This window comes from Primulina huaijiensis, chromosome 15 (assembly GCF_012295235.1).
Source record: "Primulina huaijiensis isolate GDHJ02 chromosome 15, ASM1229523v2, whole genome shotgun sequence".
NCBI classification, from domain to species: domain Eukaryota; kingdom Viridiplantae; phylum Streptophyta; class Magnoliopsida; order Lamiales; family Gesneriaceae; genus Primulina; species Primulina huaijiensis.
In genome coordinates, this window is record NC_133320.1 from 23,511,311 (window position 1) to 23,529,753 (window position 18,443).

The following is an 18,443-nucleotide window of genomic DNA, read 5'->3' on the forward strand; positions in this document are numbered from 1 at the left end:
ACCTGCAATGATGTTGTACAAATCACCACACTAACGAACAAAAGAATACTTGAATTTTATCAACGGAACACACATGGACAGAAGCAGTATGCGCTGGGAGCAAGCAGAAGGTAGAATGCAGTAACAAGGGAAAAAGTGAATTTCTTATGTGTTTTCAAGCTTGGCAAATCCTCTATTTATACAAGCTGATAGGACAACCGAAACACCAACAACCAGTCAGATGAAACACAAACATTCAGGAATGTGAAAGGTCTCACAAGACATGTGGAAGGTCTCTTTCGAGGAAAAAAAAGGGACATAGACTAGCCAGACGATTTTTGCCTTGATCGGTCCGACATTCGATGTACACAGGTCGCGCTCGTAAGTTAACACACAGGCTTTTTTCCAGTTCAAATCAGACCCATGATTTGAACCTCCCGTGTCGACATGCGCAAGAGAGATACTCTTGACCAATCATTCTTACACTTCAGAACGCATTGAGTAAACTTCCAAGATAACGTAGTAGACTTCAAATCACGCTAGTCAGAAAAATCGCATTGAATAAACCTTTTACAGTAGACTTTCTTGAGAAAATGTTGGTTAAAAAAAAAAATCAAACTCTTGATCATTGGTAAAATTTCACCTACTACATCGACCCAGATAGTAACTCCAAATGTTGTTTCATGTCTCTGTTAGTTGGAGACTTGCTGGATCAAAGATGGTTGCACGTAATGTATCATAACATATTACGTATCATAACATATTACGTGTTGTTACACCTCATTTTCTATAGCACATTATGATGTATCCAGAACTGTATTCATTGCATCTAAATCTTTGAGAATAATATAATACATGAATACGAAGACTAGCTACCTTATCCGAAAAACACAGCCTTTTCAACCAAAACCACACAAAAACACTGAACTAACTGTGGCGTTGTGTGTTACGCACCTAAATTTGTCGGATTCGCAAGTTGGTTTTTTTTTTTCCCTCCATTCTTTGGACAAGAAACACATAGGCCATCTCCCTCTCGCCTTTCTTTTCACAAAATCAATCATGGCCATATATCAAGGGTGTGACAACCTAGATATGGCCCAAAAACACATTATTACTTAGATATAAGGTTCACATAATCGGGTGTGTTTAAGAATCAGTCGTGCTTAAATAATGTTATTAAATGACTAATATCATTGTTAGATTTCTATAATAATGTAATTAAAAAAACAATCGTGGTATACAATCCTATATATAATAATGAGTAAGTCTCTTGTGAGACGGTCTCACGAATTTTTATCTGTGAGCCGAGTCAACCTACCGATATTCACAATAAAAGTAATATTTTTAATGGATAACAAAAATAAGATATTCGATTCACAAAATTGATCCGTGAGACCGTCTCACAAGAATTTTTGTATATAATAATATATAAAATATATTTTAAGAAACCGATAATAATTCGGTTAGTATCCCTCTCCGCCATAATGGGATTGAGATCATTAATTTAAGAGTAATGCTACATGTACAACCAAATTTGTACAACACAAAAAATTTAATACAAAAATTTCATTTATCAACCTCTTATGATAAATTCAATGCAAAATATCACGATATAATAACAAAATCTCACGATTTAATTATTGTAAATATCATTGTATGATATTTTAGTTGTATATTTAGCATTATCCTTAATTTAATAATGGTAATGAAGCTCTTGTAATTAGTAGGTGCATGAACGAAGACATTGTTTTTTTTACTAGTGACGTCACCTTGAAATCATTGCCTAGATTCGGCATTTTGATATATTTGAGGAGGATACATCCTATCTCTATCCATTATTAATATAATTATATAATATTATTAATAACAACTTTTATATTTTGATATATTTTATGATTTATTATATAAAATATCGTTTTCATAAAAACCACATAATGTCATTTGATCGACTAATCACTTACACAAATCAACTCTCATGTGAATTAATAGTTTCCATCTAAAATCAATAACGAATCAAATTATTTTAATGAATATATTAAGCCAAGTAAATAATATTACATAATGGTGCACTTACCTAGAAGAAATTTAAGAACAAGTCGTGAATAAGAGTAGGGATGAGAAAAAATATCGAATTTTCGGTATACCGAGGTTACCGTACCGAAAATTATCGAAATTTTTGGTACCGATACCGAAATTTTCGGTATGGTAACGGTATGAAATTTGAAATTTTCGGTATATACCAAAATACCGAAATAATATATATAAATTAAAAAAATATTTTTTTGGTGTAAAACGATATATAACGATACCGTACCAAAATAAGTAATTTAACTTCTGTTTGGACTCATCATGTTGGAATAGTCCAAATCAAAGTTTAATGAAACAACTCCACTCATAGTTGAGAATTTAAACTGTTGAGAAGTATTATCTCTATAGCCTAACCTTACAGCTAGCTAGAGGACTGGATGCGGAGCCTCGACTTGTTGAAAAGCTGACAGGTTTCAGAAATCACAGGACCTCAGACATTGTTGCAAAGATAGCGGATGAAGAAGTCGCACATGTTGCGGTTGAAGTTTATTGATGTCTTTGATCTCCAGACACATGTTGCGGTTGATATTTATTGTATTTATGGATTTGTTTTGTATATATCTTTCCTGGTCTTTTTGACTGTCTTGAGGGATTTGTTTAGTATTGGTAATCAATGGCCTTGAAATTACAAAATAATGAATTTTTTTATATATATTTTCGGTATGACGGTATTTTACCGATATTGTGCCGACTTTTCGATATACCGACTTTCGGTATACCAAAAATTCAGTAAGATAACGATATCATTTTTCTCATATCGATATTTTCGGTACGGTATACGATATACCGTACCAATCACATCTAAATAAGAGACGAGGTTATCGACAAAAATGGCAATGTAATAGTGTTTCACGTGCTAATTTTCGAGTCTTCCACTAATACGACAGCCTCGGCCGTAAAACCATGGACGGCACCAAGGATTCCGTATTTCCAGACGTGTTTATAAGTTTAATAATAAGTCCATATTTCTTGAAATGCGTCGCTATTACAACATTTTTTTTTATATAAAAAAAAGAAGGAAACAAAACCTAAGAAAGAAAGAAATAATGTTAAATGTGAATAATTCTCAAATGTCCGGACGTCTAAATTGTCCGGAAGTCTTAAGTCGTCCACACATGTAAACGTGGATCCCGCGGCCCACCACTCGATACCAAATCGACTCTTTCATGGCCCATTAAGATCACCGCTCTCACTTTTTTCCGACACGCTATTATTTGTATTATCGTTTACCTCATTAATTGTTTAAAAATTTAAAGAATAAGTTTTGTGAAAATTTTGAAGTGAAAAATAATATTTTTGATAAAAAAAAATATGTGATATAGATATGTAAAGATAAACTAGTAATTAAATTTCATGAGTGAGTTCAATCCAAAGTTTTAAAACCAGCTGTACGTCGGAGTGCCGCTGGCTTATTCAATCCATAGCTTGTGAAACTTGCTCTCTCTTTTTGTTTTTGTTCTGCTTCCGACCGGGGTTTCTGGATCTGAATAATGAACGGGTCACTCTTGCCATCGTATGCATGTCAGCGTAACATTTTCCCATAATTTATACCTTGATGGAGGGTTTTTCAAGAGACATGTGAGACATGGATCATAGGTGGTGTAACTTGATTTTTTCCATATTACATGTAACTTGTCTCAAGGGGTTTCTGGATATGGATTCTGAACAAAATTTGGTTATGTTCAAGAAGTACTACTCACATAGTTGATTCAAATAACTCTATTGATAATGGGATGCATGCATAGTTGAGATCATATTGGTTCTTATCAAACGTACAAACAACCAACTAACATAATACGTATTTGAATTGAATCATATAATAAGTATTTGAATTGAATCATAGGTTTCCATAGCATACGTACATATTTCAATTGAATCATGTGAAATATATATCAGCTAATAATAATAATAATAATAATAATGTTTTAAATGAAACTAAATTTATATATAAAAAATGAAATGGGCAATGGTTGCATAGAAATTATAACAATGGGTAGCTGACAAGTGTCGACCACTTCCATGTGAGAGGTACTTGAGTGATGTGATATCCTCCTTTTTATCCAAAACCCCCAATCAATCAATCGATCAATCACTCTTTAACTACCAAGGTGCATGAACATTTCTCTGTATATATATTCTCAGCTCTAACGACCAATTCGTAAACTTGTCGAGATAACCCAAGAAAATTAATCATGCCCTCTTCTTCCATGGTAATTGTCTCCAAACAAACTGTGTATCCTCAAAACAACTCCGCCATAAAATCTCTGAAGCTCTCCGTATCTGATCTTCCCATGCTTTCATGCCAATATATTCAGAAAGGCGTTTTACTTCCAGCTCCGCTGCTTTCCTCGGCTTCCCTTATCTCTTTTTTTAAGCTTTCACTGTCTAAAACCCTCTCTCACTTCCCAGCACTTGCGGGCAGGCTCGGCACCGACGATGCCACCGGCCATGTGTATATTCTTTGCAACGACGCTGGTGTAGATCTTTACCATGCCAAAGCGTCGCACCTCTCTACCGCGACATTGATTCCTCCGCCCGACCAGGACATACCCGCCGCGTACCGGAGGTTCTTCCAGCTAGACGACACTCTTAGCTACGCCGGCCATCACAAGCCACTCGTTACTATTCAGATCACGGAACTAGCCGATGCCGTTTTCGTCGGATGCACCATGAATCACGCCGTGGTCGACGGCACGTCCTTCTGGAACTTCTTCAACACCTTCGCGGAAATCGCGAGAGGTGAGAGTAAGATCTCGAGGGCGCCGGACTTCTGCCGTGACACCGTTTTTGATTCACCAGCTGTGCTGGCGTTCCCCGCTGGAGGACCGTCGGTTACATTTTCCGGGGACGAGCCTCTTCGGGAGAAGATCTTCCATTTCAGCAGAGAAGCGATCCTAAGACTGAAATCTAGGGCTAACAATACTAAACCTACTCAAAAGCCTCAAGTTTCCTCGGCGGAGATTATGAGCAAACAAAGTAACGACAATTGGGCAGTTGCACATAACTGCAAAAGTAACGGAAAGTTAACGTCCGTCATGGAAACCAACCCGCCAACAGCTGAGATCTCATCGTTCCAGTCCCTATGCGCCCAGCTGTGGAGATCCGTGACACGCGCCAGAAACCTCGCCCCCACCAAAATGACGACATTCCGAATGGCGGTGAACTGCAGACATCGGATCGAACCGCGGCTCGCCCCACTATATTTTGGCAACGGAATCCAAAGCATACCAACCTTTGCCACATCCGGCGAGCTGTTAGCCAACGACTTGAGCTGGGGAGCTGATCAGCTGCACGATAACGTAGTGGCCCACGACGACGCTACGGTCCGGAGGGGTGTCAAGGACTGGGAAAGCAATCCGAGACTGTTCCCGCTAGGGAATTTCGACGGTGCGATGATCACCATGGGAAGCTCCCCCAGGTTTCCGATGTACGACAATGATTTCGGGTGGGGGCGGCCGTTGGCAGTGAGAAGCGGTAAGGCTAATAAATTCGACGGTAAGATCTCGGCTTTTCCGGGGAGAGAAGGAAATGGAAGCGTTGATCTTGAGGTGGTTCTTGCGCCGGAGACCATGGCTGGACTGGAGAATGATTTGGAATTTATGCAATATGTTTCCTAAATCAAACATTGGTTTCCATTATCAATTAAGAATCCCGACCAAATACTAGGATCCATGTTTTCAATAAAATTTAACCAAACACCGTCGTAGGAATTCCAGATCAACAGTGGCAAATTAGTAATTAATAATATTAACTTTTGTCACGAAATATGAAGAGAGTTTTTTTTTTTACATTTTAAAGATTAAAACAATATCTTATAAAATTAGACAACGAATACTATATTATATAACATTTGTTTGTGGAAGAATTTATTATTAATTAAAGATAAACAGTTGGGTATTTGGGTAATGATGCTTAAAAGGTTCCATTTTAATTACAATTATCTATGTCTTTCCCTTTGACATAATAATTAATATTTAATCATTCAATCCATAAAACTCACTTTCGGTCTGTCCATAATTTACTCGTTTTGCTTAACAAAATTATCACACCAAACAAGTTTGATGCTTTCTCACATTATATAATTGTTATTTACGCTCCACATTTTAAAATTAAACAATTTATAATTAACTCACAATTCACAATCCTATCCAAGGCGCCCTCAAATGTTGAATTACACGATCACACAATCAACCAAACATAAAGTAGGTGAACAAAGAGTCATATGATCAGGTGTCCGGTCGCCTTTATTAATATTTTCACGGCCGAATTTATCAGATAGTGCAGTGTTCTATGGTAACAAATCCCGTTGTCTTTATCAATTCTTTCTCGAACGAATTTGACACATAATGCAATTATCCCGATTGAGTAATATGTAGACTATTATGTCAAGCCAAGCCAAAAGATATACCCAATACACACTTCGTATTTGGCTCCAAAGTTTCCCGTCGCCATTAAAAAAAATAAGACAAACATATGACCTTTGGATATGTCTTTTGTTTAGAATGGACACTTGAAATGAATCTTCACACACATGTTTGAAAAGACTCATAATTTTGAAAGTATGATAGATAAATGAATTTCTGTTTTAAATTTTTTTCCCCGTGGAAACCAATGCCACNTATATATACAATCGAACTTTAACTTCATCTTTTCATGCATAAATCAATACACAGGCTTGTAACAAAACAGACAATTCTTCAGGCCAATCACTAAATACATCTTATCTTCCATATCCCACAAACAATCCAGCATTACATTTCGAGTGCAGGTTCCTGCACATGAAATATACATCGGAACAACCAAAAGAAGGGCCTCAAGAACTCAGCCCTTTTCTTCCTCCAAAACCAAATAGCAGCATTATACTGTTCATTACGTATCTTGCGAGTCGCTGCCCTCCAATCATATTTCTCCATTTCCGCACGCGCCGCTTTTCCTATGGTTTCTCTAAGTTCTTGGTCGTGCAGAAGAGGTTTCACTTTGTTCAAACAGTCATCTAAATCTCCAGGATTAAAGAGATAGCCAGTTTTACCCTGTTGATCTTCAGAGATGATGTCTCGGATTCCTCCTGCACGAGCAGCAACAACAGGAAGTCCAGACGACATTGCCTCCATAACAACTTGTCCGAGTGTTTCAGATTCTGAAGGCATAATAAATATATCTCCACAGGCGTACGCCTGTGAGAGCTCTTCTCCTTGTAACATACCAGTAAATACTGCTGGCATGCCGGAAAACATCTTCTCTAGTTCCTCCCTGCCCAAAAAGAAACAAAGCAAGACGAGTTTATTTGGTGGCAGTGATAGAACCTACCGGGCACATTTTTTGTGAAATTTCTATTGTTCCCACAAAATTTCATTACTTTTTAAATTAATTATCGAGTTATACAGCTAAAAATCTTTTGCCAAAAGCTTATCAGAGATACGGCGACGACAGTTTTGTGATTTGATTAACAAGCCCCCCTAGTCGTATAAGTTAGGGATAGAGTAATCTATGTACGTAATTAATACACATGTATATTGTTCGGAAACCGTGTTTTACAAAAGTTTGAATTATGCTTCAAAATGCATGTCATATCCTTTGTCGCCCTTACTCATAGACTAAAGTTTTCAGGCACCTCAATTAATAGATAATATGAAGCAAACAAAATGTCACCTGTATGGACCATCTCCAATGAAAGCTATTCGAGCATCTGGAAGTCTTTCCATGACCCTGTTTAGGATTTGCCATTTCACCAGTAAGTGCTTGATAAACATTGCTCTCAAGTGTATATTTATGTCAATATGGCATTCTACAAATATAGTTTCTCCATTTAGATAAATGAAAAAGACCTTTTGAGAAAATCTAAGCTCTTCTCAAGTCCAAGTCGTCCCACATGAACTATCAATGGTCTGTCTGGCTCTCCCTTGCTGATGTTGGAATGGGTATTGTCAAAAAAAAAACTAGGAAAATCGTATTTCAAGATGATTTGATTAGAGTTTCTTACCTTAAACGTTCTCTCATTTCATGAGAATGGAACCCGGGATGGAAGCTCTCAGAATCAACACCCTTATTCCAGAGCCGTATCCTGTTAGCTGAAATTTTGCAAAATGACCAAGACACAGTTTCAAGAATGGTCCACTGGCACGAAAGTTACGCTATTTTATTACCAAAATTAGATGGACATATGCAGAAATTGGGTGAAGTTTTGAAGCTGCCGTGGAGACTAAACAAGATTCAAGACGTAAAACTTCACCTGCTGTCACCTTAGCATCTTCTAAATCCTTTCCAATGGCAGTAGAAGGGACAATGGTAAGATCAGCAGCTCTATGCAAAAATTCTGTCCACAGATAACTCAATCTTCAATGTGTTATCCTAAAAAATAAAAATTCAAATTGAAGATCGTGACTACAAATGACGTACTTATAACCAACCACATCGGTTCAACAAGCCAACTGAAGGTATATCTAGGTATGTATCTGCAAAATTACAATATAGCATCAGCACCATATCCAAACCTTATTTATTTGAGAAAAAATGTGAATTGGGAGTTCAGACGCACAAAGGAACATGAGTGTGATACGACATCACTAGTGGTACACTTAACATTTTTGCGATAAAGAGAGCTCCAAACACCTACAAAAGATGCAAATACGTCAATGAAGAACCCAAGCTAATACTTATGTTCCCATGATTTGTGAGTGGCAGCAGCAAAAGTAGTAAGGACACAGATTAGTTAGATACACCATACCATGATACCAGGTGACGATGCATGTATAATGTCAGGCTTGAATTGTGCAACTGCAGAGATTATCCTGGGGCTAAGTGCTAGTGATAGGGGTACCTTTTGGTAACAGGGACAAGGGAAGCTGTAAAGAGAATTCAAAACCACAATTCCATCAGAACAAGACAGTGCATATTGACAGAAGCAAAAGGATACAGATTTTGTAACTTGAAACCATGGTCCTTCTACAAGATTTTTTCGGGTTAAGAAAAAACACATGAAGTGCAATGTCTTTGATTCAACATTAGACCAAAATACCAGCACTAACCTTCTTGAACCAATCAATTGTGCTCCATAAAATTCCTGTGGCACTCCTTCGTGAGTTGTTACAACCATGACCTGAATCCCACATCCAAAGACTACCTTTCAGAGATAAAACTGGAATACAAAAAAATGCTAATGCTTTCAATTTTTATGCTCTTAAGAAATATTTCTAAATGAGAATCGTGTGATGTGATAACAAAGACATGAACGAAATAAGTAATTTTGGTTCAAGTGAGAAAAAAAAAGGAATTTAGGAATCAAACCTAAGAAAGAAACGAAAATCCAAACAATATACTGAAGGCCAGTATAAATATTTTTAACGACTTAAAGACAACTGCCACGATACTAAGCTCAAATCATGGAAGCAAGAATCAACTGAACTATCAACCACAGATTGGATTTTACCAAGATTTGAATTTTTTTGGAAACTAGTCCTTTGAAAAACAAAAGCCATAAATCGAGATAAGTTTAAATGTTTGCAAGACTTAAAGAATAATTAATAAGAGCTAGAGAAAACTCGCAATTTTTATTAATATTAAAAAAAAAAAGTTTGTGCATGCTAACAATTCAAAACGGGCTTAGAAAAAAGTTTAAGTTAGCACAAAAAATGGCCTACAAAAAAATATGAAATTAAATGTTGAGGTCCAAAATCGATATAATCAGGCTCCTAATAAAATTTACTAAAATGATTAAACTCATAATTAAGGACTTTGCACATTTAGCTTGATCCACTTTCACTTTGATTCATGGTTTGGATTGGGGACACATCAGGATCACAGACACACACACAAAAAGAGAGAGAAAAAAACTTTAAATGGAACAGTTTTCTACCATGAAATGGGAAATAAAGTTGTGTTTCATGATTTGAATGATCATTGTCCACCAAATGAAATCATGTAGCATAAACCTAGTATTATTGTGCAGCCTCATAAAGCAAAACATAAATAGTCGTGAATATCTCTAATTTACAAGTGTAAACAACTATCAGCGTGAAAAATGTACCTCGTCTCCCATCTCCCGTAGATATTTAATAAAATTTTGGAACCTGTTTTTGTATCCAGAGACATAACTGCATATAATTCCAAAACATTTGAAGTCAACGAATGAAGATTTATCTGGATGTAGAAGGACAAATCATGCAAAAGGAGTGCATGGGTACTCGAATAATGCAAAATAGAATAATTAATAAAATCAGAAACTGAAGTTGAATAACTTGAATATTTGATGGTTCTTGAGTAGATTAACTCGAGGAGATATTGAGCAACAGATGATAATCTTGATTAAGCTGATTGAAGCAAATGGCAAATGTAGGTAACAGCTAGGGACAAATAAAACATAGAGGGATACAATCATACAAAGAATAAGTTAAAATATTTCAAAACAACATACATAAGGGACAATATACAAACAATGTTAATCCCCGTCTTAGATGAGTGAAAATGATACACACCAATTTAAATTAATTGCTTTTAAAGTCAGAGAAATTTCCCGGTTCATTTCTCAAGAGAAAATTCATGATGATTTAACATGACTGGCCATATTTCAATCACGGACTATCAAATAGCGTATCATGGAATCACAGTTATAAGCTAGTTTGATAGGTACAAATACCAAAAAACAGAGAAGAAACAACAAAAAATGAGACGGCCTTTTTGCACATGCCCATGCCAATGCCAATGCTAGCTTGCAGCAAATACCTTGAGCAATAGAGACAACAACTTTGCTTTTCAATTCTAACAGGAATTATAAAAGGAAACTTTTACACTATTGGTTACAGACTACAACTTCATTGACTTATGATCTAGACTTTTACGATTCCAAGTACATGACCGCAAAATCATCAGTTCAATTCCCTACCAAAGACGGATCAACCATCAGAAATTAAATGCCAAAAAAGAAGATCCCAAAACCTTGCCAACGAAAAACACATGAAGTGCACAAAATGAAATGGAGCAAATGCTCAGAATTAAACACTCACGCAAAGGGAGATGGCTCCACAAAAAGAGCAATACGCCTAGTCTTGGAAATCATCTCAGATTCAAACATTGGAGGAGGGTTCTCCTCCTCATCTTCCCTTTGCTCGGTAATAATAGTCATTTGATGCGGCGCTGTTAAACAGTAAAATAATAAAAAATTTTCCACTTTTTGTGCCCGCCAAGCTGCAAAAATAGAGTCTTTAACCAATTAAACTAATGGGTTTTCTAATTCTTGATACCCAAGAGCAAGAAACAGTTTGACTCAAAATGATATGAGAGAGCTGTGCGGGGAAAACAAAAGGAAAGGTGCTGCTTTGATGATTTGCTATTAGTGTGTTAAATGTGCTCAAATCAAATAAAGACAGCCTTTTTCCTGGGTCTTGGGTCTATATGATTCTTTTGGATCAGTGGCGTACAATTGCGGAGTTGGAAGATAGAGAAGATGGGCCACGGAAGCGATGGATCTGTCCAACTGGATATTCTTCTTCAAGAAAGGTGGCGGGGAATAATTGGAGGATGACAAAGTATATGCCCTCTCAGATATAAATTTAAATATATCTCAAGGATAGACACATAGATAAACATAATTGATAGACGATTTTAATGTTTGTTCTTTCCGTGTAGAGTGAGTTTGACACGATTACTTCGCAAACCTTACCTCAAACTTGAGAATCTGGTGTAACGTACTATAATCCATTGACAGATTTTAGTGTTTTTCTACATATTTTTTTTATAATTTAAATAATTATCTTGAATGTCACTATAATATTATATCTCAGAATTTTTCATCAACTTCGTTCATTCGTACTATAACATTAAAATAATTTAATATTGAATTTTTTTAAAAAAAAATCAATGTATCGAACGCATGATATGTTTGATCTTTCTATTACTAAGATTTTATACTAAAACAGTCTATTTCTTTTGATATGTATGACTCCATTACATATTATCCATCTTATATTCTTATACTGTGGTGGCCCCAAACAATCAAATGCTGGCCAAAGCTGTGGTGGAGCATAGAGTGTGCAAAAAATCTCGACTACTGAGAGGTAAGTAACTCCATAATTGAGCGTTTTGTGAATTCAGCGTGACGAGAATTTTTTATAAATTGAAATCTGAAAAACTAATGAGGCAAAGGAGAGCATAACAAACGAATACAAATTATGCAACTAAAAATTGCCTTTTGGTCTACACTCTAATTATTATTACTAGTGTTTTCGTGTGTGTGATAATTTTTTGTGTAAAAAATATATATTATTTTATTATATGATACTTATAGATTAATGATTATATAAGATTTACTGAGATAATTTGAACATTTACATAAATTAGTGATAAGTTGGAGAAAAAATCAAAAAAAATAAAAGAGAAATACAAAAATTACTAATAATTAAAGTCACACTAGCAAAAAAAAAAAACTAACAAATATTATGAAGGGTTGAAATGTAAAAAAAAAAAATTGGTGTCATACTGATATATCATGGTTAGAGTTAATATAGACTTAAATTTAATAATATTATATAGATTATTAGTTTTTTTTAGCACCCAATAATGCATTTATTGATCGAGACGACACAGTCATTAATTTGGGGAGTGAAATCGAGACTCCTAATTGGGCCTGGTAAGATGGTTGCATCAATTCCATCTACGTCCATGGGCTTGTTTATTTATTCAAACCCATCCTGGAGTAATAAGATAACTCTCTGGCATATGGGCCCTTAAAAGCTTTAGCCCACATTGGGTTGTTTAGCCAGTGGTCCAAATTGAGTTTTTTTAGCCCAAATTGGGTTGGAAATACGGAATTGTATTATATATATATGTATATATATATTACAATAATTTATGTTTTTATTTTTTAATAATCTAAAATATTTTTTAAAAAAAGAAATAAAATAAAATCACATAAATGTGAAATTAATAATTTATGTTTTTTTTTTATTTTTTTAATAATCTAAAATATTTTTTAAAAAAATCAAAAAAATAAAATTACATAAATGTGAAATTAATTTCAAATATAATAATAATAATCATTGATGTTGAGCAGAGAGCCGAGAGAGCGTAGAAAGGAAGATAACGAAGGATGATGTTGCTGAAGCAAGGGCTACTGGCCTGTTGCCCTAATCACCCTCGGATTTTCTCCAGGTTTTCGTCATCTTCTGGAGCGCTAAAACCTCTCCTTCCCAGTTCTTCTTTCACATGTGCCACAACTCGTTTCAATGCCACTGGTTGTACCAGTCATGCTAGATATGTGTGTAAATGTAAGGGTTCTCAGCAGGAAATGCTCTCCGCTGTCGATTCCAAGGTACTTTTTTTATTAGATGAAGAATTCCCTGTTGAATTTCGGTCGACGGGCTTGTGGCAAATTGAGTCTTAGGTGAATCGTGGAATTTGTGTTATCTGTCTCCGATTAATCTGGTAATGGTCGAAGTTTTGTTCGTTAAGTGATCTAAGAGCTGTAGTGTCTTTCTCATTGGGTTTCATTTTGCTTCATGGCCTGCTGCGAAATTCGTTTTGGTTTGGGCCTCGCGTAGTTTTATCAGCTATCGATTTTTTGTGTTCATGGAGTTGTCAGATTGTATAAGGGTTAGTTGATTTTTACTTTTATGAGGATGGAGAAGGTGATTACCACCCAAATAGGCTCGAAGTATCCTGGCCTGTAGACTAGGATGTGATTTCATTCTAGATTGTTGGTTTTTACCTGAATGCTTCTCTGAATTATAACTAGATATATTCTCCCAGAATTGAATTTGTATTGTGGACTCAAAAAAATATCCAGAAAATTGAATAGTTGGTATAATTTATCTTGGAGATGATGAGTGATTGTTAGTGCTGTGGTCGCATATAAAAACTGCGATCTTGAGAATCCAAAATAAAAAAACTAGTGCTGATTTAGAAAGCATAATTTAGTATCACTGTTGCTGTTTCCTGGATTTTATTGTGAATCAAGTGCTAAACTAGTTCTCTTTCGGTAAATACTTGTTATTCGGCTATCAAGTCTGAATGCAAGTCTGTTTCATTGAGTCAAATGCATTACGGAATTAGAACCTTTATAATTTCTGTTGCACGTAGTTTCTTGCATTCCTGTTTCGATTTTTGTTCTGCTTTCTCTAATGCTCTTCTCCATTAGTTTCCAATCCAACCAAGAGAGAGAGAGACTTGACATTGCGACTCTTGTTCGAATCAAAATTTTCAGATTATTATTAACATAGTTGTACCTTATGAGACATGCTTCAATATCTGAATGTAGATTTTGTTTTCATTTTCCCTCAATCTGTATCTTTATTTTGGATTCTTTAATTTTATCTCAATTTTATCTAGGATGGGTCATATCTAACTTGCATTTTGTTATGCTCTCATTGGCAGGCAACTTCACCAGCTAGACTCCCAGCTACAGCTCTCTTAGTCGTAAATGGATTAATGTTTGCCAAACCTTTTGAAGCACTCGCAGAAACATGTGAAGCTAACAATTCAGTTTTCAGTATGAATATGCCGTTGTTGCTTTTTGTTGCTCTTATAGGTGCCACTGTCGGAGGTAATGTATGAGTTCCTTAGTAGTTCTTCTTCTTAATATTCTTATTTCTTTTAATTTTTTGTTCATACTTTTAGGGATGCTCTTTGAATTCCTTAAAAGCAAGGTTTTGATCTTCTTGCTTGGTTCTAGTTGATGATATTCTGTCTCATTTGTAAGATTTGAAGCCAATGCTAGTTCAGAGAATTCTTAGTTTGCAACATATGAGCAGTTCGAATTTTGGAAAACCTGAACATTTTCTTCCATGCTTGTTCGTACTTATTATTCTTGGTTCTAGTTTAGTTAAACCAAGGGTTTGGTTACTTTTACCCATTCAAATTTGATATTAACGCACGATGATGCAGGACTACTTGCACGGCAGCGGAGAGGAGAATTGAAGCGGCTTAATGAACAGCTGCGCCAGATCAATACAGCTTTAAGAAGGCAAGCTAAGATTGAATCTTATGCTCCCAGTTTGAGTTATGTTCCAGTTAGTGGAAGAATACCAGAAAATGAAATAATTGTTGATGAGAGAAAGCAAGATCTAATTTCTCGTCTGAAAAATGGGAAAAATTTTCTTCGAAATCAAGATCTAGAGAACGCGTTTTTCGAGTTTAAATCGGCACTTGAGCTTGCTCAGAAGTTAGAAGATCCTATCGAGGAAAAGAAAGCTGCAAGGGGCTTAGGTATTCATGCTTTGCATGTATTTTTGTACTTCTCAGTAATATTGGTTCCTTAAAAGTAAGACTCCTATCGATTCTCTGTGTAATTGAATGTCTTGTTTGGTTTGTGACTAATTAAATTAATATACGTCTAGGAGCATCTCTTCAAAGGCAAGGCAAATTCCGCGATGCCATCAAATATCACTTGATGGTTCTCGAAATTTCTCAAAGAGAAGGAGAGGAGTCTGGAAATACCGAAGCTTATGGAGCTATAGCTGATTGTTACACCGAACTTGGGGATCTGGAACGAGCTGCTAAATACTATGACGAGTATATTGCAAGGTTACAATCCGACTGATCTTTCTCTTTCCATAATATCTCCGTCATAGTGGTTGAGGTTGCCATGTTTTAGTTGTGTTCATTTACATGGTATGGGGATGATAAATTTAGGGCAGAGCTAAATCTTTTGTATTGATATATTCGAGATTGCGGGATTTTGTGGGAATTTCGAGCACAAGTAATCTCGTAGGTATTTTGAATCATTCTATGATTGTGGATACCGTTGATCCACTAAGCGGCTTGGTATATTCTATGCTACACTCATAGTTATTAAAAGCATGCACCTAGGCGACAAGCCCAGCCAGACGCAACATTTGAAACAAATGTGCTTAAAGTGTGTGCCTCTGCTTAGGTGTGAGACATCCGAGAGGCGCAGAATCATGCGCTTTAGAGAAGTTTACTAATATTTTGTGACTAAATATAAATTAACTCGGGCTCAACATATTTAATGATAAAAGAAACTCTATTGTCAATCATTGATGCAAGATTTTTTAATAAGAAAGTTCAGAATTCTTATATGCAAACTTTTACTGTCATCTTCTCTCTATGATGACGACGACGACGATACAGTTGAGAAAAATGAAGAATAATTTGATGATTTAGATGATACTGTAATCATCTATGCAAGCTTTTATTCTAATTTTTTCTACAATCATAACTCACCATGATTTTGAAAGAAGAATAAGATGATGATATAATTGAGGAAGAGGAAGATGAACATGAATTTGATGATTTAGATATTTGAAGTTTTTCTTAACATATTATGAATTGATGACTTAAAGTGTAGATGATTAAAAATTTTTCTGTTTATGATTTATATTAATGAATTTTTATTTATAATATTTGTTATCTTTGTGAAAAATATTAAATTTATGTAACATTATAGATTTATAATATCATACTAGTTATTATGCACACACGATGCGTGTGTACAATCTTTTTATTATTATCGATGGACTAAAGTGAAATTTGACAAATTATGGAGGGACTAAATTGATATTTGAATTGTTGAAATAAAAATAAATAAAAATAAAAGTGTGTGTTGAAATTTAAAAAAAAAAAACAAAAGTGTAATATTAATATCATATAAGGGTACAATTGGAAAAAAAATTGATATCCTCTTTAGATAATTATTATAATGTCCTCACACTTAATATAATAGTGTAGATATATTGAATTTTAAAATATTTGTCAAATTCGTTTTAATTTGATAAAACGTGCACTTCACTCTACGCTTCAGACTCCAAATCCAAAGTACCCTGGAGCTTTAGTTCGCATATGACTACGCTAACCATTAAGTCACAATTTCATATGTTGATATCTTCATAATGATAAATAGACATAAGATCCACATCTATTTTACAGTAGTGTACGTACAATTTTTTTTTTTTTTTTGGTAGTTTGTAACCGGTGAATAAAGTTTCCCTACCATTTAATTCAAAATTTTACTTAGACACTGTGCTCTCCAGACAAAACTTTTTCTGGTTCGCACCAAACTTTTCGTCACAAGGGGAAAATAAAGGCAAAGATTTGAAATTTGCATAAATACTAATAATATTCATGGTATGTATGATTGCTATCCCCCACCATGATTCAAAAAGAGAGAAGCATAAACAGACTCCATGAGTAAGAAATCAGAAGAAAAATGGAGGGGAGTAAAAAGAAAGATGATGTGGCAGGGCATCACCGTTCGAACACACTTCCATAAAATAAGTAAGTGGCAGTGGGATTGTTGATTGCCATAAAATTATTTATTTAAAATAGAACTTGTGGGATCTTTATAGTTTTAAAATAATTAAAGAAAATAAAGACCTTTTCGGAATCCCCCTACTCTCTCCTTAAACTTTATAGCAGTAACGTAAGCTGTGGTTAATTAAAGGCAGCATTGTATTTACCAACTCTACTCCTATTCCTCTCGGGGAACTCCCCCCCCCCCCCACACCACCACATTCTTTATTTTTTGACCAAATGTCTTTTCTATGAGACTGTTTTACTCTTTTATGACAATTCATCACATTTATTTGCCATTGTTGCAAGTTTGAACAAAGGACAATTTTCTAAAACTAGAAATTTGAAACCCGGATATTGGTTGGAAACCAGCGCATTTGTTATAGAATAATCTCTTATTTTGCAATCAATCTCTAGCTCAAGATGATAAAAAATGTGAGAGCTCGATCATAGTTTTCGAAACACCGACCCAATCTTTTTATACTTTACAAAAATTTATTAAAAGAAAATAATATATAGAAGTAATGAAATATGCTACAAGGGATAGGAACTAAGCATATAACCATTAAATGATCTGTTATTTATACATATATCAGATATTGTTGACCGTATTCATGTAGCAATAATTATTTAAGAAGCTTAAACGTGCTTTCATCTTTTTCAAAACTACGCTTTTGTCTTTTTTCCTCCCTTGCAACTCTTCCATAAATACCACTCTCAGTTCCCCCAACCACCATACTTCCATCTCTCTCCCATTGGGAAAATGAACGGAAGAGTGAGCTTCATCCCTAACCAAAGCTTCAAGTCCAAACATGGTGGTGCTGCTGCAAAAGTTGGTGAAAACAAGAAAAGATTCTTCCAAATATGGGCATTCAAACTTCCAAATGGCTCAGGATTTTCACCGGCCAGGTTCCTGAGGCACATCGGAACAAAGGTGGAAGTAGCCTTGCAATATGTGTCGTCTCGGAGTCGACGTTCACGGAAAGTTTCTTCTGCTAGTTTTACAAGGTCGCGGTCATATGCTGACACTCTCGATTCTCAGAGGGCTGAAGCCATCGAGGATTGCATTGATTTCTTGAATTCATCTTCCACTTTACAAAGATCAAACTCAGTCGCAAGTTCTTGTTAGAAAAAAAGTT

The 18,443-nt window shown here is 35.3% G+C and overlaps 4 protein-coding genes across 6 annotated transcripts; 3 read left to right on the forward strand and 1 right to left on the reverse strand.

Moving 5' to 3' along the window:
* The first annotated feature begins 4,218 nt into the window (after positions 1-4,218).
* Positions 4,219-5,777, forward strand: LOC140958402 (BAHD acyltransferase DCR-like). Its single transcript, XM_073415836.1, has one exon. It carries the CDS (start codon positions 4,260-4,262, stop codon positions 5,682-5,684), a length of 1,425 nt encoding a protein of 474 aa, XP_073271937.1. The 5' UTR covers positions 4,219-4,259; the 3' UTR covers positions 5,685-5,777.
* Positions 5,778-6,700: 923 nt separating this feature from the next.
* Positions 6,701-11,453, reverse strand: LOC140960139 (sulfoquinovosyl transferase SQD2-like). Its single transcript, XM_073418288.1, has 11 exons — positions 11,067-11,453; positions 10,091-10,157; positions 9,093-9,163; positions 8,792-8,909; positions 8,603-8,676; positions 8,464-8,519; positions 8,297-8,380; positions 8,048-8,135; positions 7,893-7,970; positions 7,717-7,773; positions 6,701-7,317 (listed from the first exon to the last, which is right to left on the reverse strand). The coding sequence occupies exons 1-11, from the start codon at positions 11,183-11,185 to the stop codon at positions 6,819-6,821; spliced, it is 1,311 nt and encodes a 436-aa protein (XP_073274389.1). The 5' UTR covers positions 11,186-11,453; the 3' UTR covers positions 6,701-6,818.
* Positions 11,454-13,102: 1,649 nt separating this feature from the next.
* Positions 13,103-15,822, forward strand: LOC140960165 (protein FLUORESCENT IN BLUE LIGHT, chloroplastic-like). Of its 3 annotated transcripts, none has more exons than XM_073418316.1 (4): positions 13,103-13,369; positions 14,386-14,599; positions 14,941-15,261; positions 15,393-15,822. In XM_073418316.1, the coding sequence occupies exons 1-4, from the start codon at positions 13,148-13,150 to the stop codon at positions 15,593-15,595; spliced, it is 960 nt and encodes a 319-aa protein (XP_073274417.1). In that variant the 5' UTR covers positions 13,103-13,147; the 3' UTR covers positions 15,596-15,822. The 3 variants fall into 3 exon arrangements, with proteins under 3 accessions (XP_073274417.1, XP_073274418.1, XP_073274419.1); XM_073418317.1 differs by having other exon boundaries at positions 14,431-14,599; XM_073418318.1 differs by having other exon boundaries at positions 14,941-15,316; positions 15,393-15,531.
* A 2,245-nt stretch (positions 15,823-18,067) lies between these two features.
* LOC140959432 (uncharacterized) lies at positions 18,068-18,433 on the forward strand. The gene has a single exon (XM_073417266.1). The coding sequence runs from the start codon at positions 18,068-18,070 to the stop codon at positions 18,431-18,433; it is 366 nt and encodes a 121-aa protein (XP_073273367.1).
* Positions 18,434-18,443: the final 10 nt, after the last annotated feature.